The sequence below is a fragment of the Tachysurus vachellii genome, chromosome 10 (assembly GCF_030014155.1).
Source record: "Tachysurus vachellii isolate PV-2020 chromosome 10, HZAU_Pvac_v1, whole genome shotgun sequence".
Lineage (NCBI taxonomy): Eukaryota > Metazoa > Chordata > Actinopteri > Siluriformes > Bagridae > Tachysurus > Tachysurus vachellii.
The window spans coordinates 19,983,352-20,010,801 of NC_083469.1; the positions used below are offsets into that span (position 1 = coordinate 19,983,352).

Genomic DNA, 27,450 nt, shown 5'->3' on the forward strand with positions numbered 1-27,450 from the left:
CAGTCGTGGACGGTGATTCTTTTCCTCACCGTGGCCGTGGCTTCAGTACTGCACTCCCAATGCTGTGCTTGGAGCAGGAGCTGATGGAGGAGGGAGTATATCATCTCCAACAAAGAGGCTCTGAGATGGCCGTTTGCGCCTGGAGGGAGAAACGCATCAGGCTTTCGCTGGCAAGCAGCAGCCTGCAGTACGAGGCTGCTTAAGAGCTGGCCCTCCTTGGTGTGTGTGTGTGTGTGTGTGTGTGTGTGTGTGTGTGTACACAGTTGTGCGCTCACAAATCCTCCTCCTGGTGGAGAGGCTCCTCACCTCTCATCACAACAAGGTAAGCAGACCTGCTTTTTTACTCAGTCTTTTATTCACTCCAGACGGTCCCCTTTTTTTTTTTACCGTTTGCTCCACTGCTTTCATGGAGATGAAAGCAAAACTCACAGAGGTTTATTGACAAGAAATGGAGTAGTGTGCCATGTCTATACGCAACACATAGATGAGAGAGGTGCAGGATTTTATAGTCAGAATATTACCAACAAACCCAATTAGGGATAGGAGGAATAAAAACAACAAAATAAGCCCTGAAGGACTGCAACGCTGTGGAAGCGCTTTCACCTTCCCCTCACCCAATCCCACCTCCCCCTCTCTCTCCGTTCTCTTTCTTCATCTCTCTCACATCCTTTCTCTCCATTCTGTAGTGCTTCATAGCAGCCACCCCATGGTGAGGCTCCTGCATTTGTACTCTGAGACGAATTGTCCTCGTATCTTCCCTGTGCAGTGTGGAAAACAGCAAATGGAGGTCTGCAGGGGAAAAGCTGAGAGAACTGGGCCAGTTGTTGCTGTCGTACCGCGTTTGTCATTGGCCGCAGGCAGCGAGTTTAGGTGAACGGATCTCATCAGACTGCACACAAACCCTAAAAATGTTCCAGATGCTTCATGCAGTCTTAAATCTGCAGGCTGCTCTGAAATGAGGTTGATCAGGTTTGTATTCCTGAATGAACATAAAACTGCAACTTCGCTTGTGTTGTGAGTAAAAAAAAAGTGTAATGCAGGCCACCTTGCGTCCTCTTCCATCTTCCCTGCTCTTGTGTTTGCTCAAGTTTGGTCTGATCAAACAGACGTGGAGGTGTGGAGAGTTGTTTGCTTAGTAGAGGTGCCGAACGGTTATTTGTGAAAGTAGCATTTATTTGAGTTTCCTGCTGTGAAATCAGCTGTCTGTCACATGCTTGAATAAACCTGAGCAAAACAGCAAGGCAAGATTTAAAGGCATACATAAAGCAAGAGATGATTTTTTTCAATTATAATATTTAGCAGGGGAAATGCCACAGTAGTGTGTGGTCTGTTTCATGTGACAGGCCTGATAATCAGTCTCTAGAGAGAATTGTGTAAATCCAAATGAACTGTGAAGGACAATGGAGAGTTGGTACTTCTTTATCAGCTTTGTAATTGTTTTTTCTTCACTTTTCTAATGTATTTCTAGGTCACATAAGAGCTCTTTTTAAACATGTGAATACATTTCCATGCTGATGTGGCGTTACCTTTGCATCTAGCGTTACTCGACTTTGATTTCTGCCCAAAAATTGTTCAAACCAGAGATCATAGCAATGCAGTCTTTTTTTTTTAAAGAATGTGAGAATTATAAGTGTCCTGTATTGTGTGTTTTTACATTTATATTCATCTTATATGGCTGATGATTTTACACTGCAAACACACACACACACACACACACATATATATAGCAAGTAGATAATCTGGAATACAAGTAATTTCAACTGCTTCACTTTATTAAATTTCATTTAAATAAATGTGACACAACTAGGGGGGGCACGGTGGCTTAGTGGTTAGCACGTTCGCCTCACACCTCCAGTGTTGGGGGTTCGATTCCCGCCTCCGCCTTGTGCGTGTGGAGTTTGCATGTTCTCCCCGTGCCTCGGGGGTTTCCTCCGGGTACTCCGGTTTCCTCCCCCGGTCCAAAGATATGCATGGTAGGTTGATTGGCATCTCTGGAAAATTGTCCGTAGTGTGTGATTGCGTGAGTGAATGAGGGTGTGTGTGTGTGTGTGCCCTGCGATGGGTTGGCACTCTGTCCAGGGTGTATCCTGCCTTGATGCCCAATGACGCCTGAGATAGGCACAGGCTTCCGTGACATGAGGTAGTTCAGATAAGCGGTAGAAGATGAATGAATGAATGAATGACACAACTAGAAGAAGCCTAGTTTATTTTTATTTTTAGAAAGATTTACTAATAAACGTAGTAAAAATTATGGTCATGGTTGTAGATTTATTATTTATAGCTATTATAAATAAATCTAAAAACATACTGTATTTGTTGGAATAATCTTATAATAAAAAATGTCTTATTTATGGATTCTTTAGTTGCTATGATATAGTGTTTTGCATTATATCTAAAGCAACTTATAACTACAGTAACGTGGAGGTGCTGAGATTTGAACTGCGAGCCATTAAGCTTAATGTTTTCACCACTGCACCATCACTTACCTGCATGCTTATGAATTTTTTTTCATTATTACTCTGGCATTAGTTGTTGCTAAGGATCTCCTGAGTTGTAGCATTGGTAGAATATGATGCGAGTTTTGCCTAGAGCTGTTCTGCTCCTGCGTGGCTGCATGACACTGTCAGACTTCAGTCTGCTGGAGATTCACGACTGTTCCAGAGAGTTTTTACTACAAAGAAGCTGGTCCTTGTGTGAACACTGCTAAAGCCCTTTAATTCTTTGTCACAGCCTTCACATTGTGACAAGGCTTAACTAATTGTCAATAATTCCCGGGCTTAGGTCAATCACTGTCTAACCTGTCTTTCATGAAGGAGAAAAGCCAGGAGAAATAGGAGGAGAGAAAAAAATAAGAGTGACAGTGAAGGATGAGTAGGAGAGCTAAGGACTACAGATGTGGCTTAGCCATGAATGCCCTTAAAATGAACTTTCAATACACATTAAGGGTTTTTTGTCAGAACTGATCTCTTCTTGGCCCCCAGAGTGTCTGCAGTCATGCTTCATGGTAACGTGGCATCAGTGGACCGTGACTGTCCGCACTTTAGAGTACGACCTGATCCAGTTTCTGCAAAGTCTAGCAGGAACAGCTGACTGTCAAAGGGACTATTCTCTATGCTTTTCTGCAGAAAAGAGCCCTTCTTCTTGCAGTCCCTGTACACCCACTTAAGCCCGGCTTTGGAAAATATTGCACTGTCAGTAGGATTTCATCGAAAATCCATTTTAGATCAGGACTCAACTTAACCCTTTAAACTCCCCGACCAATCTGCACTTACAATCCTGACCTATATTCCTTTCACTGTGCTTGCTGAATAAATCAAAGTATTAAGTGAATAACATGTTTAGTAACTTAAAATAACATTTAAGCAATAAAACCTTATGCAAAACAAAAACCGTTTCAATGTAAAATACACGACATTCACGTTGATCACTGAACACACACTGTTTCCCCATTAAAGCTAATGAGCAGGATTATTATATTAAATGATGAACCTTTATTTCTCTCAGTGCTAATAAGTGCAGACATTAAATAAGCAGATGTTAAAAAATGATTTCTGTAGCGAGGCGGATCATGTCATTTAGCTGGGAACATCCTACAGTAGTAGATGCTGGATTTGGTCTGTCTTTTGTCAGCAGTCTGATCAGTAATCGATGTTAGTAGATGTTCTATCAATAAATTAGTTAATTGAACACTGAAATGGAGAACTGAAATGGAGCGTTTTACTTGGCCAGTGTGATTATACGTCTTTTTTTTTGTGATGATATGTGGAGAATTGATTAAGGGCCAGATGGAAATCATGGCGAATATCCAAACTATGAAGGTGTCGGTACTTCTTTATCAGCTGTCTACTTGTCTTTGTTTTCACCTTTCTGCATTGGTTTAGAAGTCAAATAAAAGTCACATTTAGAAAGGATTCAATTCCATCATTTGCCGGTGCTAAATATGCCCGGTATCTTGACTGGGTTCATCTAGATCATCTATTTTACTCTACAGGTCTATACAAGTCTGATGCTGTCTAATTATTTGATTTAGTCACCTTGTATACATATTTATTTCTTTCAACTGATGCACAAATATTACTTTGGAGGAGAACATTCTTAAGCAGCGTTCAGTGTGTGATCCTAAAGCCTGATTAAAGGGACTATTAAAAATCAGCTACCAGCAACCTTTAATATTCCCCTTGTGCAACAATATCAAATAACATTTAGTTTCCTAGAAGTTAATAAATCAGCAGTTGTATCAGTATCAGTTGTGTTCCTTAGATATCTAATGTTTGATGCTTCCAATATTCCAGTGTTTTTTTCACTGACGAGACAAACAAAATACATAATCAATGAAACCAATTCTATCAGGATATAAATCTATCAAGTCCTCATGTTAAAATTAGAATGAATTTCCCGGTTATATAATTGCACATTTTGACCATAGCTATCTAGTATGACCTAGATGAGGATCCTCTTGAGTCTGGTTCCTCATAAGGTTTCTTAGTATTATTGTACCTATGTATTGCTCATAAGGAATAAATTATTGTACTTATAAATCTAAAATTGATAGATTTCTTTAAAGCTGCTTTGTGACAATGTTCATTTTTATAAAATGTTATAGAAATAAAATGAAATTGAAGATTTGTAGAAATGTAAGTCTGAATCATAGAAAATGGTTTCGTTGTGAAGGTCTCAAAACTAGGCTTGTTTGTGGCATCACTTTTCTACTTATCCTGTCTTGTGGGGCCTGGAGTCTATCCCATGAGACACAAGGCACTAGACAGGGTAGAGCCTGTATGGGGTGCCAACCCATCACAGAGCACAATGTCCCTCTCTCTCTCTCTCTCTCTCTCTCTCTCTCTCTCTCTCTCTCTCTCTCTCTCATACTCACAACGCACACACAACAGACAATTCAGGTGATGTCAATCACTGGGGGTAAAAATCCCTGAAGCACATGCAAACATGTGAACTACACACACATAGCCATAATGTATAAATCAAACCCCCTACCCTGAAGGTGTGAGGCTAGGGTACTAACCACTAATCTTCGGCTTATATCCCAAAATTGGTTTAACAATATCAACATAATCTGATCACAATAGAGAGGACGGTCCCCTCAAGTTTCTGTTCATGAGGTAAGAAAATTCTTCTAAAATAAAAAATCAAGAACAATGTCTTATAGATACAGTATGTGTTAGTAAATAAAGGGTCCTAACCTATTTCTAGGGTACTCGCATTAGTTTGACACAAAATAAAAAATCACAAAATCCCTCTTTCAAATGACATAAGTCAAGTTAAGTCAAGAAGCTTTTATTGTTATTTCAACCATGTCTTTACTTCTGCCGCAGTACAGAAACAACGTTTCTCTAGTACCATGGTGTTAAATAAAACAGCACAGAGGTAAGGACCTTAAACTAGTGAAGAAACTAGTGAAGTTACTGCATATCACTGTCTGAGCCTAAGCTTTGCTTCATTTTGAGTAAGATCCATTTTCCATCGTGAATGTTGACTACTCTGTAATCCCTGTACAGAAAAAGAGCTTGATGTGTCAATCGAATTCCATGTGTTATAAAAACAACCATGTATACCTGGCATATCTTTGGTTTTCTTTTTCTCCTGTCTCTTATAACTAACTAACTGTCTCAGAATGCTTTAGTACCAGTTAAGATTGTTTATTTATAGTGATAAATAGTGATTTAGAGTTTTACCTCAGAGACTATGAATGCTTCCACTATTTAAAGACATCATTCTATTAGACCAAAATATAGCACAATATGCTTCATGTAACATACTGGGATGTGGTAGTCTAGTGGTTAAGATGTTGCACTACTGAATGACTCCTGAGTTTTGAATAGGTTTGAATCCCAGGTCCACCAAGCTGCCATTGCTGGGCCCCTGAGCAAGGCCCTTAACCCTCAATTGCTCAGTTGTATAAATTGAAATAAATTGTAAGTTTATTTATTTCATTTTTTATTCAGTTCAGAAAATAGGTTGATTAGAAATAGAATATTAACATTCAGCTTTTGAATTATCTTTGACCTTTTTTAAAAATCAATATTACCTTTAAACAGCTCTGACCAATGAGATTTGAGAACTCAACAACATTGTGGTATACAACCAAATAATGTTTTTGGTTTGTTTTTTTTACCACAAGATGTCTTCCACATTAAAAAAAAAAAGGTAGCATAGTTGGACAGCTACACAGTTTTTATTTTTATAATAGTTATGTTAAAAATATATGCGGTAAGGAAAAATCTATATATATCAACAACATAATATCACATATTTTAGATATATTTAGTCAGAACACGGGGGCACGGTGGCTTAGTGGTTAGCACGTTCGCCTCACACCTCCAGTGTTGGGGGTTCGATTCCCGCCTCCGCCTTGTGTGTGTGGAGTTTGCATGTTCTCCCCGTGCCTCGGGGGTTTCCTCCGGGTACTCCGGTTTCCTCCCCCGGTCCAAAGACATGCATGGTAGGTTGATTGGCATCTCTGGAAAATTGTCCGTAGTGTGTGAGTGTGTGAGTGAATGAGAGTGTGTGTGTGTGCCCTGCGATGGTTTGGCACTCCATCCAGGGTGTATCCTGCCTTGATGCCCGATGACGCCTGAGATAGGCACAGGCTCCCCGTGACCCGAGGTAGTTCGGATAAGCGGTAGAAAATGAGTGAGTGAGTAGTCAGAACACAGTGTGTAGTCATAATAAGTCAAAGAGTACAAGTCAAGCTCTACTAAGCTCTGCTAACATGCTAATGAGATACTAACGTGAAAGTGATGGTAGTTAGCATAATACACAGGATAAGCTTGAGAATGCAGAACTGCTTTAAAGATTTATTATATATATCCTGTAGCTTCATTTCAGTTAACATTCCAGGCCAGTGGAGCGCGTACAGTGTGCAGAGTGCATTGTGCAGTGCATGATTTAAGCAGAGCAGACTGGTGAGAAAAGAAATAGTTTAAACAGAGGTCATTATGTAAACTGTGTGTGTCTGTGTGTATGAATACGTGTTTGACCATGAGGGAAGCTCTTATACACAAACATACACAAACTCTGCAGTCTCATTTTACTCAAAGGGCAGAACGGTCACAATAATGAACATGATGAAGGCGTCCTCCTGCTGTCTCACTCCTCTGCAGAGCAGCACACAGCAGCCAGCTCTTGACTGTATAGACGCTACCAAGCAAATCTCACTGTGGAATTCAGATGCTTATTTTTGCCTCGACCATCAAACAGAGAGGATAATCTGGAATCCCGCACTCATACCTCACAATCTGACAAAATCCTTTTATAAATGAATCGATGGTAGGCCCAAAATTGGTCAGTGATGAGGCATGTTTCCTGCTATTCCCACTACTGTTACTGCACCTGCTCACAGTGTAGGTAGCAATGTTACTGCACATCTACGAAAAATACAAATATTTACACCTTTCCCGAGTTGGGCTTAAAGGACTGTTGTAAAATGGCTTCTTTCTCACATGGGTTGATTTGTGTGTTTTTCTTGAACTATTTTTAATATTGCAAAATATTATAGACGTTGCATCATTCTCTTTGCATCACCGCTTGATCCCTGCAAGCTATAGATATTAATGTATCATTGTCATCTCACAGCTCCAGGGTCCACAGTATGATTATGATTATGTATGAGTATGATTATATTGTTATCTTGTTTATTCCTTTTTTGTATGGATATCCTCTGGGTTTTCTGGTTTCCTCCGTCTATCTATAAATATTCCAGTGGGTGGAACAGCTACACTAGGTGTGGATGTGTGTGCACAGTGACCTGCAGTGAATTCTCTCACCTTCTCTAAGTGTTTCTGGGATGGGGTTCGTATCCAGCACAACCCTGACCATCATACAGTGCATACAGATTTCAAACAGTGGAGCACAGGACTCCAGACTGTTTCTTGTACTCTATAAACTGTCTCCTAGTCAAACGAGAATGGCTAATTTGGGTCATTTTACAGACCTTGTAGGAGTCTGTTATCGTCAATAGTGTCAGAGCCTGAGGTCCGATAGAGTAGCCGCTGGTCATTTCAGCTCATTTGTACCTTTCATTAGCGAGATTCCTCTTTCTGCCTGCTGTTACTGCACCTAAGAATCCCGATAGGCTTTTTCGCCAGTACGTATTCAGTACTTTTTTTTTTAAAGTATTAAGAAATGTTTAGCTAAAACATTATAAACAGAGTTAATTTGATTCTTGACACCTTGGTGGACTGGATTTAAGGCAGTGTGGAGTTTAATGCAGCATGAAAAAAAACAACAATAATGCAGATATTTTTTATGTGTTGAGTCAAATCAAAGATTTGAAAGCTCTGTGTGGCTGAGAACAATTTATGAGTAAATAAAATTGCATTAGTTGGCTATTTTTGCACTATTCACTATCAGATTATAACACTAAGTTGTTTGGTTAGTTATTGCGAAGACCAACACAACACAAACATCAGTATTTATGAATTCTTGTGAGGGTGAAGGTGCTAGATGTGCTAGATGCTGGCTGAGTAATCTGGGAAATCATTTTGAAAAGTTAAATAATTCCCTGAGACTATTTAAATGGCAATTCGACCTAAATACTGTACATCAAGCTTCTGCAAACACAAACCCGAAGATTCGATCATGTGTTAACTTGATTGTCTGAACACACACTGTGGAATTGTTAAATGGGCGACATGCTGTAAATCGTGAAGCTGAACACTTTACTCTGACCTGCACAGAGGAAAGGAAGGAGACACGCAAAGCATGAGTTGGTCATTCTTGGACAAATCATGGGTGTTCATGCTTTAAAAAAATCAATAGCAGTAACAGTGACACCGCAATGCTTTTGGAGAACACAGATCCTGTTTGTTGTCATTTGGTTTAGAGGCTGTTATCATCTGGCAGCCAGAGAGCAAACTAACTTAGATTTCATCCTCCAGTCAATACACATTGATCTGTTTGTACAGGTAGAACAACCTAAGTATAAATATTTGATCTGACAGCATGTTGTACATAAAATGTTCATCGATGTGTCACTGTGTTGTTAGCTGGAATGAATGTTATCTGGGAGCAGCATGGATCATTTGGAGGATGCAACAGAGATGTGTTGGATGAATTTATTTCTTTGGGTTACTTACATACCTGAAAATATTAATCGTTGATATTAGATGATTAGATTAGATGTTTTATTTTTAATAGCCAAAATATTTGCTACATGCTTGTGTACTGTTCATAAACAGTCAGGAGAGTGACATTTCATGCTTAGTGAATTTGATAGGGCTAAAAATATGTTAACTTATTATAAATTTAAAGAGCTTGAGGCAAAAACTATGTCTAAAAAAAGATCCATGGCAGGAAAAAAAAGCATTTTCATGAGTGGGAGTAGGCAAAAAAAGGCATGACTGGGATCTCAGCCCCCCTCTTACTCACGTAAATAATCTCATGCTGAGTCCCTGTCAGATTAATTTTTTTCTCTGTCATATCATGTGCATACAGAGAAATGTGATATGGTTGTGCAATCATTATGAATGTCCCTGACTGAATTGTGTGTGTGTGTGTGTGTGTGTGTGTGTGTGTGTGTGTGTGTGTGTGTGTGTGTGTGTGTGTGTGAAAACCTGAAACTGTTTTGTCGTGACAGGACGAAAGATCTCATGATGGTAAGATTAAAGGTTTATTTAGCGAAACCTTATTCCATGATGTAAAGGCAGCCTCCATTTACAGCTAAGAAGCATTTTCAGATGCATATCTTTTACTCATTAGTGACAGCAGGAACATCCATGTCCATCCACTTTGTCATCCTGATCATTACTTTTAGGGTTATTAATGCTGACTGTGCACTACACACTATAGCTCTCTGCCTGAACAGGCTAGATATAGAAGAAAGAATTAGTAAGTGATGTAGTTGACTCAGTTTTCAACACTTCAGCTTTTTTTTAGGTATGTAATCACAAGTGTTCTGCCAAATATGCTCTTTTAAATCAAAGACTTGCTTAGTCCTGTTACAGCTTGTAGTTTGCTGCTCGGTAAAACACTGGGGGTAAAATCTCTTCTTCAAGTTTACAAAATGCTGAATGCTTTAGATCCAGAGATGTTAGAAGTTTTGTACAAAAAAAAAGAGAGCTAAAGGGCCAGTCGTTACAACGCTCAAGAAAGAAAGAAAGAAAGAAAGAAAGAAAGAAAGAAAGAAAGAAAGAAAGAGCGGAAGGAAGGAAGTGGGGGAGGGAGGAAGGGAGGGAGGGAAGAAGGAAGAAAGGGAGGGAGGAAGAGAGGAAGGAATGAATGAATGAATGAAGGAAGGAAGGAAGGAAGGAAGGAAGGAAGGGTTTGAGGGAGGTAGGAATCAAGGAAGGAAGGAAGGAAGGGTTTGAGGGAGGTAGGAATCAAGGAAGGAAGGAAGGAAGGAAGGAAGGAAGGAAGGAGTGGCTCTCGATACAAAATAATTGCTGTCCTGGTCACAGATGCTCTAGCTAGACACATACTGTACCAACAATTTGTCCTTTTTTGAACTCTTATGTTTCCCATTATTTTGTGTGGATTGCAATATTATATGCACAGCTGTTCTGTTGCTCTGCTAACTCAACCTTCACACTCTTAATTACGGAATGTGAAATCAGTGAAGATTTGCCACCAGGCCACCCTTATATAGGTGTGAATCCTCAAACAATACAGTATATCGGACAGTGTTTTAGTTTCATTGTCCAACCCCTGTATATGTAAATATTGAATTTAAGTTCAGAACAGTGCAGTCCAGGACTCCAGGCTTTCCACACCATTGTCAAATGAGAGTAAAGCTATGGATAAATTCTCACTCTCATTCACTCACACACTACGGACAATTTTCCAGAGATGCCATTCAACCTACCATGCATGTCTTTGGGCCGGGGGACGAAACCGGAGTACCCAGAGGAAACACCCGAGGCACACATGCAAACTCCACACACACAAGGCAAAAGCGGGAATCGAACCCCTAACCTTGGAGGTGTGAGGCGAACGTGCTAACCACTAAGCCACCGTGCCCCCCATAATAAAGTTCATAATAATATAAACACAATCCAAATACAAACACATTTAAATATAAGTCTAATATTAATCTTTAACTTTTGTATAATATTAATCTTTGTATAATATAAAACTTTTTGTACTATATTTCTTATGTTCTGTAAAGCTGCTTTGAGACAATGTCCATTGTTAAAAGTGTTCTGTAAATATAATTGAATTGAATTTAATTGGTTGTTTTTGCAAAAAGAAAGAAAGTCAGGTTTAGTCGAGTGCGTCCACTGCTTGGCATTCAGGATGTAGGAAGGTTGACTACTTGAGCATTTTCATCCTACTAATGCACTCTAAACCCTGAGGCAGGAGGACTTTTTGTGTATTCTATGCCCATGTCTATCAGAAAAGCCTGATATTAATGGGCTAGTACTCTTTCAAAGATAAAAAGATTTAAAAAAAAAAGAAAAGACATCAATATAACATTTTATTTTTAGCATCCATATCACATTGCAGTTAATAAATGCTTGTGTTATTTTTGTACTGTTCAGGTCAAATGGACCCAGGACATAACTGGGGTTTCAATAGCACTACAGAAATGTAAAAATATTCACATTGCCTTGATGGCAATAAACATAAAAGAAAATAAATGCTTCTATTAAATGTTTATCATTTTGAACTGATTTATGAAATAAAGGTGATGAACAGCCATAGAAGTACAGGAAACAATAATATATTGCAAAAATGCATCTTAAAATGCAGATGATTTATCACAGATGCAAAAAATAAAAAATTGACCCAAACACCCCACAAGGCAGCACTACTAATGGTTAGAGGATGAAAAATACAAAGAATGCTAGGGAAGAAGGCTGGGTCTGATTTATTTCTAGCTCAAACCATACATTACATACAAATACCTTTAGAGTAGACAAATAGACAAACTAAGCATATGTTGTGGAGCTTGATATTGCTAGCTCATAGACTTTTAGACCACATGTTAAATATCATGACCAGCTATCACTGAAATTGTGGGTGCAATTAGAAAATCTTATTCAAGCAGCTATCCTTTAAATTCACATAGTAGCACAAATGTCAGAGACTGGGACTACATCCTGTTTGAGCACTGTTGTTATTGTCATGTGGTTATATCTTGTATAACTTACCTGTTTCTCATTACTCCTAATGTAATGTGGTTGGTTATTTATATCCTTCGCGTTTGTGGATTGTTTGTCGAGTCCATGTTCATAACGTGCTAGATTTGCTGTTGTGTGCTGTCGCGTTTGTTTTGTTTCCATGTTCTAAGCAACCTTGTTTTTGTCTTAGTAATGTCATGTAAATGTTCTTGTTGATGATTATATCATGTTCATTCAAGTTATCTTTTGTTATGTTTTTGTCTAATAAACCGTAGACCGTCTTTCGGGTCTAGACCTGCATTCGGGTCTGTTAATTCTATCCTATCGCCAACGTGACAGTATCTCACGTCCAACCAATAGCAGCCCACTCAAACATGGAATAAAATGGGAAAATAAAATTATTACATCCAGATGGCATAAACTAAAAATACTAAAAATGTAGTATTCAGATGTATTCGGAGGCATTTCCTTTTCAGGATAAAAAGGCCTGCATTACTGGGGGATTGAATTTGTTTAGAAAAAGGAGACATGGCATCCATTTTTCATAGTGAATTGCTTCTTGGCCTGCTGCAGTTCATTGGTTAAATTCCAAATTTCACAAGGCCCTGCAATTTACAAGGGCAAACCGGTGATCTGGAAATCTGCAATGAAGGTTTACTTAAAAACACATTCAAACATTCTCCTATCTGTATTAGGGCAGACAATGACTGAAACTTGCCTTACTATATTTTTAGCAAGGAGTCAGATTTAGTCTTTATGGAATCTAAATCCCATATATTATACCCTTATACCTATTACACATTCATGAAGAAATGAATTCTTGTAGTTTCTCTCTAATTTTTTACACAAAGCTATCTTTTTTGGACAGGTCGGCAAACTAGGACCCAATAATGTTCCGTAAAAAGAAGAAGAAGAGGCCGGAAATTTCTGCACCAAAGAACTTTGAACACAGAGTCCATACCTCTTTCGACAACAAGCTCGGGATCTTTGTGGGTCTACCAACACAATGGCAAAGTCTTATAGAGAACCTGCGAAGACCCAAACCCATGGTGGACCCGTCCAGAATAACACCAGTGGAATTAAAACCAAAGAAGGTAATTATCATGAGAAAAACACAGAATTCAAACAGAACTGGAAGAAAACAAAAAGTGCCTATAAACTAAGATTTGGCATAGATTCTTTAAGATTGTTTTAGATTCTGCTTAATGTTAGTCTTGTTCTTCAAAGCCAGGTTATAGCTAAGTACTGAGCAGCATAAAGTCATTTTCACTTCTTATTTGTTATGGGTTTGTGCTTGCAATCCTGCTATGTACACTGACTAAATGGCAGGAATCCTTGGATTACCCCAAAGATTTATTACCCCATGCTGGCAATTAATACTGATCCATGTTGTGTAGCACTAGCATCAGAGTCAGGGATAAAAACTGCAGTGCCAAGCAAAGAGAAAGCTACAGAGCATTAGAGCATGACCATGGCAGATTTCCCCTTTGCCATAGTGTAATAAATTTTCAGTAATACTTTACGTACCATGACACAACATGACAGAAATTAAATAGCAGTTTTCCCTTATCCGCATCTTTAGCTTTTAACAGGATAAGATAATTGGATAAGAAAAATTACATTACATGAATCTATGCCCTGTATAGATCATGTTGTGCCTCATAGTGCTAGTGCATAGTGCTACCTTAAATAACTGAATGATGTCACAGTTGTACTTTTTTGGCTTCTACCCTAGCCTAATTCACTGCAAGTTGTAAGCTCAGGGCACTGAGCTTTCTTCTAACAGGATAACCAAGTATTCCTGAGCTGCTGCATGAGTGAGTAATGACTACTTTAGGGTAAATTTATTCCTCCCGTCAAGGGTAGTGAGTGAAGCACATGGCAGCTGACATAAATTGTCCTTTGCGGCCAAACACCCCTGCCAACTGGCTCTGAAATCGAGGTCGACATCAGCTTTAAGAGAAAAATATCTGCGAGAAACCAATAGGTGCAAGGAAAATAGCGTACAGTCTTTTTGTTTGCCGAAAGAAACATTCAAACACAATTATATTAAATTACTCGAAACAAGTAGGTAGATCTGTACACTGTATCCCAAAATAGCTTTGGTTTAAGGAGGCATAAGCCCCAATCGAATTCTCAGCACTCTACTCACATTAATCATAATGTCATGCTTCATCTCTCAGACGATCGTGCGTGGGACCATCGTCGGCCATGGAGACTACATCTCAGCCATGCTGTCGGATATGAGCCGCCTGTCAGTGACCAGCTCCAACTCCCTGCGCAAGAGCAGCCCTTCGACCCGCAAGAGAGCTCAATCTCTGGGTCGTCTTGGAGAGGTGATGGAAGGTGATGGCTACCAGTATGAGGACCTGGAGCGCACTGATCTCGAACCAGATTCCCAGAACCACTGGAGAGACCAGATACGAAATATCCACAGTGAGAGTGGGACCCCATTTATGGGTATGAAAAAGAGCATCACCCTGGAACCCAATGGCATCCTGCCTAAAGCTAAATCTACTTACGAGGTTAATGTTAACTCACTGGATGGACGTCCTCCACTGCCTCCGGTCTTACCCATGCCTCCACCACCCCCAATCCCTGTGCCACCCAGGCCAGTTTATGTGGGTGGAGATATAGGTAGCCCTAATGAAAGACTGATGATGAGAAGGGAGTTTCCTATAGTGCTGTCTCATAACCCAAGGCCTATCACCTGCTTTTATAGTCCAAGTATTCCCATGCACCAAGCACCAGGAGAGAGCGGAGGGTTTAACCCAGATATAAGGACTGCTGACAGACTGCTGGTTCATCCGCAAAACAGTCCTGGGAGACCGTATTCTTCTTATGACCTGAAGGTAAACAACTTTTCAAATCTTAAGCTTGTTTCATTCTGCAGGCACACAAAAAAAAAAAACAACACCAACAGCCAACATACCTCGTCTATATATTTAATGTTTTGCAATTAACTGAATTCTAGTTGAGCAGATTAGCTCTCAAGTCACTTTGATGGTAAATAGTTGAGACTTTTAAACACACATAATAGAGACAATCCTACTTCAACCTGTCTCCGAGGATGGAGGCAAGTTTGATTCGTTGTCTCTTTAGTTGTTTGCATGAATGTTGTGATGAATAGACTTGCACAATTATGTCTTGAGGCAGCATGTCAAATAAGTACACCACAGGTTCCTGACTCCTGTACCCAGTGTCCTCTAAATTTTATTGTCTCCCTTTTCATGGGTAAATTTGACAACACTAAAACATGAGCCTGTATAATTAGCCACATAACTAGCTCATGATGATGGCATATGGCTAATGTTACCACATCATTTTTCAGAGAATTTCTTCCCCCAGAAAAAAAAAAAATCAATAGAAATTGTTTCCAGGATTCAAGAGTTTATCGTCATATGTACAGGAAACACTGTACATATCACAATACACAATGAAATTCTTACTCTGCCATTACTCTGCCATTTAAACAGGATATATGAAAGGCACACAAAAAACATAAATTAAATATAGGGCAAAAAGGAAGGAGGTGGAAACAAAACAAAAAATTAAGACATTATATAACTTTAAAATTTTCATTTTTTCAAATAATATTTTTTTTTTTAATTATTTTACTTTCATTTTAAAATTTTATATATTTAAAATTTGACACTTTAGAATTTCTATGACTCTGTAAAGCTGCTTCGAAACAACGCCAATCGTCAAACTCGCTATACAAATAAAGTGAATTGAATTGAATTGAAAATATTTGCAAAAACAAGTGTGTGTACTGTAAACAACAAAAAGTGTATATACACTGTACGTGGTACAATTGCCTTCTTTTAAAATGAACTAAGCTCTGAAAAAAGTCAAACTGTTCAAAAATACTAAAGGCATTTATGTGTTTTTCAAGTACTATGAAGTCAACTGTGTCTGTCTGTGTTTGACTATTGAGTTGAACTGAGTTTTTGTATACAGAAGTTTTGCCCTAGTTGTGTGTAATTCTATGTTTTTCTCTGCACAACTTCTGTTTCCTGATTCTTTAGAGGTTTGAGGACAGTCGAAAATAGCAAATGTTAAAGTATTATAACGGATTGCACAAGGAATTTAGAAATGTTGGCAACCTGACTGATGCACAACTTTTGCATTACACTTGTGTATCTCGGTATCCTGAAATTAATCACTTGAGAGCTTAAGTATTGCATTAACAGGAAGCTACACCAGCATTGTGCCTCTATATGTTATCAGCTTTTAGAGTGTACATGTAAATGTGATGCTAGGGAATGTATAGAAATGTGTCAGCAATAGCCTAAGGATAAACACAGCCACATGACTGTTATACATATAATAAAAAGAGAGCAGAAAACCCAAAGTAACCTGATACCACACCTTCCGTAATGCTACATTTAGGTTTTTATTTTTACTCAGAATGTGCTGCTAGACTGCATACATCCAAGTGCCTATAGAAATGCTGTATATAGCTTGAAAGTGATGCTGCAGCACTGAGTGTCTTTCGCACATTATTCTGCCCTGCAAATCGCTTCCATTTTTACACTGCATCAAGAACAATCTATTATCAGAGACTTATCAAAGACTTGTTTTCACAAAACACACAAAATCATAATCATGTATATAGAAACCTATTAATAACTGCTAATGACAGAGCCTTTGTAAAAGGGTTCATCTGAGGCCACTGTAATATATTACCTATCGCTTTGTTTACCGTATTATTTATTCCTTTGTTAATTTCACAAAATACAAACCCGATTCCAAAAAAATTGGGACACTGTACAAATTGTGAATAAAAACAGAATGCAATGATGTGGAAGTTTCAAATTTCAATATTTTATTCCGAATACAACATAGAAGACATATCAGATGTTTAAACTGAGAAAGTGTATCATTTTAAGGGAAAAAATAAGTTGATTTTAAATTTCATGGCATCAACACATCTCAAAAAAGTTGGGACAAGGTTCTTTTTATAAGGTTCTACTCTTCTTTTTATAACATCCTGCAAACGTCTGGGGACTGAGGAGACAAGTTGCTCAAGTTTAGGAATAGGAATGTTGTCCCATTCTTGTCTAATACAGGCTTCTAGTTGCTCAACTGCCTTAGGTCTTCTTTGTCGCATCTTCCTCTTTATGATGCGGCAAATGTTTTCTATGGGTGAAAGATCTGGACTGCAGGCTGGCCATTTCAGTACCCAGATCCTTCTTCTACGCAGCCATGATGTTGTAATTGATGCAGTAAGTGGTCTGGCACTGTCATGTTGCAAAATGCAAGGTCTTCCCTGAAAGAAACGACATCTGGACGGGAGCATATGTTGTTCTAGAACTTGGATATATACCTTTCAGCATTGATGGTGCCTTTCCAGATGTGTAAGCTGCCCATGCCACACGCACTCCTGCAACCCCATACCATCAGAGATGCAGGCTTCTGAACTGATAACATCTTGGGTTGCCCTGGTCCTCTTTAGTCCGGATGACATGGCGTCTCAGTTTTCCAAAAAGAACTTCAAATTTTGATTTTTCTGACCACAGAACAGTTTTCCACTTTGCCACAGTCCATTTTAAATGAGCCTTGGCTCAGAGAAAACGCCTGCGCTTCTGGATCATGTTTAGATATGGCTTCTTTTTTGACCTATAGAGTTTTAGCCGGCAATGGCGAATGGCATGGTGGATTGTGTTCACCGACAATGTTTTCTGGAAGTATTCCTGAGCCCATGCTGTGATTTCCATTACAGTAACATTCCTGTATGTGATGCATTGCCGTCTAAGGGCCCGAGGATCACGGGCATCCAGTATGGTTTTCCGGCCTTGACCCTTACGCACAGAGATTGTTCCAGATTCTCTGAATCTTTGGATGATATTAAGCACTGTATATGATGATAACTTTAAACTCTTTGCAATTTTTCCTCTGAGAAACTCCTTTCTGATATTGGTCCACTTTTTTTCGCCGTAGCATTGGGGGAATTGGTGGTCCTCTGCCCATCTTGACGTCTGAGAGACACTGCCACACTGAGAGGCTCTTTTTATATCATGTTGCCAATTGACCTAATAATTTTCAAATTGGTCCTCCAGTTGTTCCTTATACAGTATGTACATTTAACTTTTCCGGCCTCTTATTGCTACCTGTCCCAACTTTTTTGGAATGTGTAGTTCTCAAAATGAAATCCAAAATGAGCCAATATTTGGCAAGACATTTCAAAATGTCTCACTTTCAACATTTGATATGTTATCTATTAGGGATGAGCCGGATACTCGGCTGAAACGAGTATCCGGTACAGATAAAGCACTTCTGCCGAGTACGAGTATTATACGAGTAATACGAGTCAATATCTGTGCTCGGATTGAATGAAAATCATCATTGGGTATCTGATTGTGTCAGCGTTCTGTGATAGGCTATTCACAGCGCCCCTCCCCTACAGTGATAGGCTAGTCACAGCGCCCCTCCCCTACAGTGATAGGCTAGTCACAGCGCCCCTCCCCTACAGTGATAGGCTAGTCACAGCGCCCCTCCCCTACAGTGATAGGCTAGTCACAGCGCCCCTCCCCTATACACATACAGATGTATTGTGTTGCTGTGTCTCGCTCTGCTCACTCACAGTCACACACAGAACAGCTCTCTGTCTCTCCCTCAGTCACTCGGGTTCGCGGGTCTTTTCCGTTAACGTTTAGGGTTTCTTCAGCTTTTTACTTCGGGTTGTAACGTTAATAATACGTACTTACTAACCAGTAGAGTTCTGGTAAACGTGGGTTCGTTCAGACGTGGTGCTTGCTTGGTAGAATGCGACTCACATTGCGTCTCTGCCTGTCGGAGATTTTTTTTCTTTTTTAAACCTTCAGCTGTCTCTAACCAGTAACCAGACACTGAGTGTCTGACACGTTTTTGCTGTATTTCATAAAAACATAAAGGTAGTAAGCTAGTGTTATAAATATTACAAATGAATTATTACTGGTTAAAGCCCCGCCCATTTAAAGGCAAGTCCCGCCCCATTCACGCCGAGTACAGATACAGATACGGAAAATTCATATGGTTAACAGATACAGATACAGATAATGCTGTACTCGCTCATCCCTATTATCTATATTCTATTGTGAATAAAATATAATTTTATGAGATTTGTAAATTAATGCATTACTTTTTTTTCACAATCTGAACAGTGTCCCAACTTTTTTTGGAATCGGGTTTGTACCTTCAAATGAATTAAATGAAGTCATAAAATGGCATGGTATTACAGGGTAGCTGACTAAATGAAATACAGCTGTAAGGTTCCACCGAAGGACTCCGACGATACTCCTTAATCCGAGGTGGTAAAATATGTGCAAGCATACCTTCAAAATCTTCACTCAACTTTTAAATGTGTTAAAAATAACAGGACAAGAAAGGGGTGATGAGAGAAAAAGAAAGGTGAACAAATCCCACACTGATTTTATTTACAGATAGTAGCTTTGTTTACCATGTTATAAACATGGTAAAACATTAGCTAAGGCTATCAACTAACTAACAGCTTTATTCCTAATCTCTTAGAATGTTAGCTAGCAGCTAGCATGATAATAACACTGACGATACAACCACATTTAACACTTCTAACTAGATCAATAAACACAAAGTTTATGTAGCAAGAGATTCTAGTGACAGGTTTTAAGCCTCTTTGTTCTTGTTACTTCCACTAAAGTTTAGTTTTGTTAGATTTCTTTCTAGTGGAAATTGATACTATTGTCTTTTTCTGTAAAACAGTACATATACAGTAAGTATATACAAAGGAGATTTGGTGTAAAATTGTTTGAAATTGTACTAAGAGCCTTGTGCTAAGTAATAAGTATTAGATAAGAAAAAACCTAATTAAATGCATATATATAGTATAGTGTTGTATTTATAACCTAACACCCATCTCATCTACATTAGTCAGTGTCCTGTATTGAAATGCTGACTAATGAATATAATGTGCAGCCACAACTTTCTATGGTATGGGATCAAGATGATTAACTTGTTGAAACAAGATAATTAAGTCAAGATCACAATTTAGTAATGCAATGGAATGAGATTATTAACTGAGGCCACAGAAAGTATAAATGAATTATCTTATATGAATTAGTTGGCATATATAAATAACCAAATGCATGGGGAAAATCTTCCACTTGTCTGTTTTAGTTAAGATGTAGACAGAAAATTTCAATTGCACATATTCTTATTATTTATAATACATATTAGATACATAGAATATATACCTAACTTTTTTTTAGGATTATTTTTGTGTTATTTTTGATTAAACAATTATTTTTTGTCTGTAAAAAAATTATAAAATACATTTACTCATTCAGTTCAAGTAGTTGTGTATCAAATCAGCCAATCATGTGGCAGCAGCACATTCATGCAGATACAGGTAAAGATATTGTTCACATTAAAGATCAAAATGTCAGAGACATGATCAGACTGGGCTGAGCTGACAGGAAATCTATATAAATTTAAATAATCACCAGTACAATCTTGGTGATCAGTATATCATTTCAGCATGCACAATCAACCTTGAGAACCCTGATAGGCAGAAGAACACACCAGGTTCTACTCCTTTTACCTAAGAACAGGACACTGGAAAATGAATGTGAAGAATTCTGAAGAATCTGAAGACTGGAAAATGACCAGGTGATTTTATTCCTACTCTTCATTTGTGATTGCCTCAGAGGCTTGTTCTTGGCTCACAGGAGAGTAACCTGATGTGGTCTTCTACTATTGAAGCTCAACCACCGGAGGTTGATGTTTTGTCCATGATGAGAAGCTTTTCTGCTCACCACGGTTATAAAAAGTGATTTCATGAGGTACTATGTACTTCTAGGCAGCTTTAAATGATCTGTCCATTTTGCTTGTTTCAGCACACAGATCTGTCGGTTATTTAATATGTTTCGGTTGTTGCACCAATGAATGTGCATCTGTAGGAGACAGTGTGTGATAATCCAAGGATATCAGCATTTTTTGAAATACTCAACCAGCCCTTCTGGCAACACCACCAATGCCTTTCTTGCAGTATTCTTCCCCATTCTGAAGTTGATATACTTGCATTGTGCTGCTGCCACATGATGTATGCTTTTGGATGTATCGTAGCCTTCCTAGACTTGCTTCCAGAGATCTAACCTCCTGTACTGATTAGTTCAAATACATAATATTCTAATGACCCCGATGACTGCGTAGATGTTAGATTGTGCATGACATCTGAACTGTACTGTACTGAACTTGAACTGACTTGTAGTAATAATATTAGTAGTATAATATTAGTAGTATAAGTATAAGGTATGTTATTGCTAATTTCATGCATAACTGCTTAATGCTTCTAATTTGAAAGCAATTAAAATATGCATGCCCTTAAAGAATTTTATCATTCAGAGCCACAGTGTGATTGTAATCCATGTTTTAGATTATTTTATGTCTTAGACTTTTATTTCTGCCTGCAGTGTTTTGCTGGTGTCTCTGAAGATTAAGGACGCTGGCACACTTCCCAATATGTGAAGCTTGTTCAATGAATTTTGATGATTTCTCAAGGTGATAAAAAAAAGTGATGTACAGCACTTACAGCTGCAATCTTCCTGGCGTAGTGGGATGCTATTTTTGGAAGTGCTCATGCTCCTGGGAGTAAATGTTCTAAGTGCGGCACACACTTAACAGAAAACGTAGGATGGCATGAATGAGATGATGGCAGTTCTGCAGTAGCAGGGGATGGCAACTAATGAAAGGATGTCAGGTTTTAATTAGCATTAGAGCACTTTGGCCCTGGGACATCAGCCAATATGTATCTTTTTGTTATTCCCAAAGTTACAGGCAGATACTCTCCTGAGACCTCAGGGAGGCTTCTTCCACAGTGGAGCTAGCAGTCCCCTGGTGAACACCACAAGGCCTCACAGGACGGTGCGCTCATCCTCCAGCTACACAATCGGACTCTCTCCCAACATCAGTTTCCGGCCCTCAGGCCCTGATCCCTTCCTGAGGCACTCTGGATGCCCCAATCCAGGACTCTACCCCAGACAGGACAGTCCATCCCAACCCCGGCCTTCACCCACTGGCTCTCTGGCCACCAGTCCAGCTGGAACTTGTTCTCCAGCCTTCAGACCACAGCAGCACCCTTCCCCCCGTCCTCCGCCTGACCCACCCAAAGTCACCCACGAGCAGTTCAAGGCAGCTCTGCAGATGGTAGTCGACAAGGGTGACCCACGCTCCTACCTAGAGAACTTTGTCAAGATTGGCGAAGGTTCCACTGGGGTGGTGTGCATTGCAAGAGAAAAGCACAGTGGCCGTCTGGTGGCAGTGAAGATGATGGACCTGAGGAGGCAGCAAAGACGGGAGCTGCTGTTCAACGAGGTTAGATATACTTCCTAAAATTTTTCATTTTGGTAGAATGGTTGCACAGTGGCTTAAGTACCCATGAAACTGGTTCAAAACCTGTGGTATGATTATGTATGTTTTTAAAATTGGAAGTCAGGAAGAGTGTCAAAATGGCTTGACAATACAGCAAATTATGTTTGAGATGCCAAAAATCTTGCAATCAAAATAAACTCCAGAGAAGTAGCCTAGAAACAGCATATTTAAAGACAGCTGTACAGAAGTTTGTTTATACAGGTGGTACATACTCATTGGACAGAGCATCTGATTTGATATAAATAGGAAGAAAACATTATTTCCTGCATATGAATGAATAAGAATATCCCTGAAACACATTTTGATATGTACACACCAAAAGATGCATATAAGGAGCTCTAAAACATCATAGGGGCTTGCAATAATAATAACAATAAGTTATTACAATAAGTTAAGTACATTAAATTCAGTTATCTCTGTCTTAGGTAAAGAAGTAAATTTTAGGCTGTTTCACACTCTTGCACCGTTTTGTCTGTATTTCTGAATAAAAATACATCTATTTTATTTATTTTGTTATAACACACACATTCATAACTATTACATAATTAATAAATGTACTATGTGCAGCTTGAGATAGAATTAATCATCATGTTCATTTTTTGCACACGTAGGTAGTGATCATGCGGGACTACCAGCACAGGAATGTGGTGGAGATGTTTAAGAGTGCACTGGTGGAGGAAGAGCTCTGGGTTATTATGGAGTATCTCCAGGGAGGAGCTCTCACTAACATAGTGTCTGAAACCAGGTAAGTCATTAAAGTGTCTGAAAGAGCAGATCGATCTATCTATCTATCTATCTATCTATCTATCTATCTATCTATCTATCTATCTATCTATCTATCTATCTATCTATCATATCTATCATATCTATCATATCTATCATATCTATCATATCTGTGAGTCTGAATCCCAGGTCCACCAAGCTGGCACTGCTGGGCCCTTGAGCAAGGCCCTTAAATACTGAGTTGTATTAAAGAATTAAGATAAAATGTAAGTTGCTCTGGATAAGGGCATCTGCTAAAAGCCATAAATGTAAATGTTGTAATAGAGTTACTTGTTTTTAATACTGGATTAAACCCATTCAATTCTAATGACCAATCAACTGGCTAATAACTATAATAACTATAAAAATACAATAATAATAGTTTTGAACACAGTAGGTTGTGAGTTCTACCACTGCAACATAATATTAGTCAAACAAACAAATAAATAAGCAGCCTACCACTTGGTTATTATTATTATTATTATTATTATTATTATTATTATTATTATTATTATTATTATTATTATTATTATTATTTTCACAAATACAGAAATTATTCCATTCCAATATAAAGTTCCACTGTAATCGTTTATTAATATGCTCAATAATTATCTAATTAACTCAATAATAATGTAGAACTCAATAATAAACAAGTTATTAATATTAATATATATATTTTTTAACTTCAGCAACAATCCCATAAGAGTGTAAGAACTGGTGCTCTGACTATATGAAGGTAAAACTCCTGGTTTGGTGCAGTGCTTTGTTTGTGATATTGTATTGCAGGGTTTGCTGAAGCTGCCCCAGCATTCTGCAGTCAGGTTCTCGTGTTGTAGCAGGTTATTTGTACCACAGGGAGGCAGTAGACTGTCAACTCAGCTTTCAATCAGACTGTGTACCTCAAGCTAAAACACACTAAATCTGCATCATACACCCATAGGATCTATGGTTTAGCTGCATAACTCTATTTGTTAGTGATGTAATGACAGTGAATTGTTTTTTTCTAATATAAATGTCCCATTAGTGCATGAGCCACGTGTTTTTCCCAAACTGCTGTATATCACCTCATCACCTATTTATGTCTAAGTAACGCTCAACAGCATAGAGCGAGAAATATAAAATAAAAAGATGTTGAGATGCAGATCTGCCTGTGTTAAGTGTCATTCAGGTGCTGTACTGTTATTATAGAAAGCTTTATAGTCAGGTTAAATGTGAGTGAATATACTGTGTGAATGTGAATATTAATGTGAATAGATGAGCATAAATAGTCTGCCTGTTAATCTAGTACTAAGAGTTCATCATTTGGTCTTATTGTTTATCTGAGTAAGACATGGGATCCTTGGATAAGTTTGGACTATGGCTTGCTGTGCACTTGTACAGGTTGAGTGAGGAGCAGATTGCTACTGTGTGTGAGGCTGTCCTGCAGGCACTGGCTTATCTCCACTCGCAAGGCGTCATTCACCGCGACATTAAAAGTGACTCCATCCTGCTGTCCTTGGATGGGAGGGTAACATCCACCTTGTAGTCCTCTTCTTTCCCCGTATCTCTTTCTTCAAATTTTGCTATATGCTATGAATGCTTAATTTAGCCAGATGATGGACCTCGTTATGGATTAATTGTGAATTTCCCACTGGCATGAATAAAGTATCTGTCTATCATGAAAGGATTTTACCATGTCGCTGGCATCAACCACAATGTTGTTCTTTTCATTTCAGATTAAACTGTCAGACTTTGGCTTTTGTGCTCAGATCAGCAAAGATATTCCTAAAAGGAAATCACTGGTAGGGACACCATATTGGATGGCCCCAGAAGTTATCTCAAAGTCACCATATGGCACTGAGGTAAACAATGCCACATGAATACATATCACCCTACAGCAGTTAAATTAATATAACCTTAACATATGTCTGTTTCACTATTTTATTACTTGTGATAATGAGGGTATACAAACTTTTGTGCTCAATTTTGTGCTCAAGTATTTTTTTCTTATTTTCCTGAACAAATGAACGCCAATAGTCACAGGTAAATGTCACAAACCAAATCTTAAAGGTCTCATACATAATCATATAAGGTACAACGTATAGTGAAATTAGTTTTACAACTGCCTATTAAAAAAAAATATATATATATATAAAAAAAATAGAATAGGGTGTTAGTGGTTAGCACATTTGCCTCTTACCTCCAGTGTTGTGGGTTCAGTCCCACCTCCACCCTGTACTCTCCTTGTGCATCAGGGATTTAATCCGTTTTCTTCCCCAGTCCAAAGATATGCATTGTAAACAGATGTGTGAATGTACTCTGGGACTGGTTGACATCCTTGCCAGGGTGTCCCCCAATTGTCCTGGCATAGGCTCCAGGTTTACCCTGAGCAGTATATGTAGAAATCTATACATTGAATTTTCTTGTTTTATTAGATCTTTTAGTCTCTCTCATACATAAAAAAAACTATTATTACTATATATATAATTGAAACTGTTTAAAACAATTTCTCAGTAAAACCTATACATGGATAGTATAACATACTTGTTTTGGGGCCTGTTTTAAATGATCCCAGGTGGATGTGTGGTCTATGGGCATAATGGTGGTGGAGATGGTGGACGGAGAGCCTCCCTACTTCAGCGAAACCCCAGTGGTGGCCATGAAGAGGCTGAGAGATGAGCCCCCACCTACCATAAGAAACATTCAGCAGGTACGAACAACTCAGCTTTCCGGCCATTTTTAACAGCCTGTACTGTTAGCACGTACTCATCCTGATCTTGATGCTTCCCTTCACAGGTGTCTCCTATGTTAAAAGACTTCTTGGACCGTATGCTGACCCGAGACCCTGTGGAACGTGCTAGCGCCACAGACCTCCTTGAGCACCCGTTCCTCCTGCAGAGCAGCTCTTCACAGTGCCTCGTGCCCCTCGTCGAGCAGTACCGCAAGCGCATGTCTCGCTGCTGAGTTCTTTATTCTTCCTGTCTTTCTGCTCTAAACTACAAACCATTGTAGGCTCTTAGCTAGAGGCTCACAGGGCTACAGGTCTGGACGTCCCATATATGAACGTCCTGAGTGGAAAGAAGTTCCTGTCCTATTGAACAAGTGAGCCGATTGAACAGTGATACACAATATAGCTTCAGTCGACTCACACAAAAGAGCACTTGTTATCCTCATGCAAGCAGGATGACCATGGCTAATATAGATGGAGTGTTAACCAACAGCACCGTAGGTCAATGACAACTTTTCTTTGTCCTGAGGACCTTACACATGGGACAAACGGTGCTTAATTGGCAGCCGAAACACTAAGACTGTGTTTATGCTTTTAACATGTTACTCAAGAGAGTTACTCACGTTTAAGCAGAGAATGTTTCATGTTATCATGATGCTTGATGGCCAAATTAGGTCAGTAATTTTGCCAGTATTCTTAGCACAGGAGACTACTGCACCTTGTCCAGGATTTGCATGCCAGTGGCATTTGTAGGCCAATAAGCTAGAAATGACTTTAAACAGAGCTTAGAACATTGTTGTTGACTGTTGTTCAGCTTCTGTGTGGGCGACTGTTTTAACGAGCCATTGGAACCAACTGTATATCCTACTGATTTCTCTATTTATTACGTTTGTTTCTTTAAAACTGTTAAAATGGATTAAACCATCTGCTTTTCAGAAGGGGGTTCTGAATCATTTGGAAACACTGTAAATATCGCTCCTGACCTCCACAGGTTGTTTTTTTAAAAGACTAAGTGAAATAGAAATAAGGTGTACATACAATCACGTCAATACTGTATTTGCATTCTGATCATTATTACTGAGTGAAAGACGGTACGTATGAAATAAGTCATCTGGTTTTGGTGTGTTTGTTTACAGTGTGTGTGTGTGTGTGTGTGTGTGTGTGTGTGTGTGTGTGTGTGTGAGTGAGAGAGTGTATGTTTACACTTAGGATGTGATGTTCATGTTGGCATTTTCGCATCCAACCTGTTCTACTGTGACTCATTTTCTTAACAGTTCATGGATTTTTCAGTGGGAGTGGGTGAATGTACAGGTATGTGTGCTACTAAGGATTTTGGAAGACTGTGGTTATGTTTGTAGATGCAAAGCACACTGGATGGTAAATGCTGAATGGTTTCTCACCAGCTGTGTACATTCTGTACATAATCTCTAAATTTCATTGTGATTTTATTTACATGTCAGTTGTTCATTATGAGAGAAATGAAACCTAATTTAATTTTTTTTTTTCTAAACAAATAAA

The 27,450-nt window shown here is 38.8% G+C and overlaps 1 protein-coding gene across 2 annotated transcripts; it reads left to right on the forward strand.

The window, feature by feature from the left end:
* LOC132852082 (serine/threonine-protein kinase PAK 6) lies at positions 1-27,450 on the forward strand. Of its 2 annotated transcripts, XM_060879109.1 has the most exons (10): positions 1-322; positions 767-969; positions 12,943-13,168; positions 14,258-14,926; positions 21,864-22,406; positions 23,075-23,208; positions 24,606-24,732; positions 24,941-25,066; positions 25,780-25,914; positions 26,001-27,450. In XM_060879109.1, exons 3-10 carry the CDS (start codon positions 12,965-12,967, stop codon positions 26,166-26,168), a joined length of 2,106 nt encoding a protein of 701 aa, XP_060735092.1. In that variant the 5' UTR covers positions 1-322; positions 767-969; positions 12,943-12,964; the 3' UTR covers positions 26,169-27,450. The 2 variants fall into 2 exon arrangements, with proteins under 2 accessions (XP_060735092.1, XP_060735093.1); XM_060879110.1 differs by lacking the exon at positions 767-969.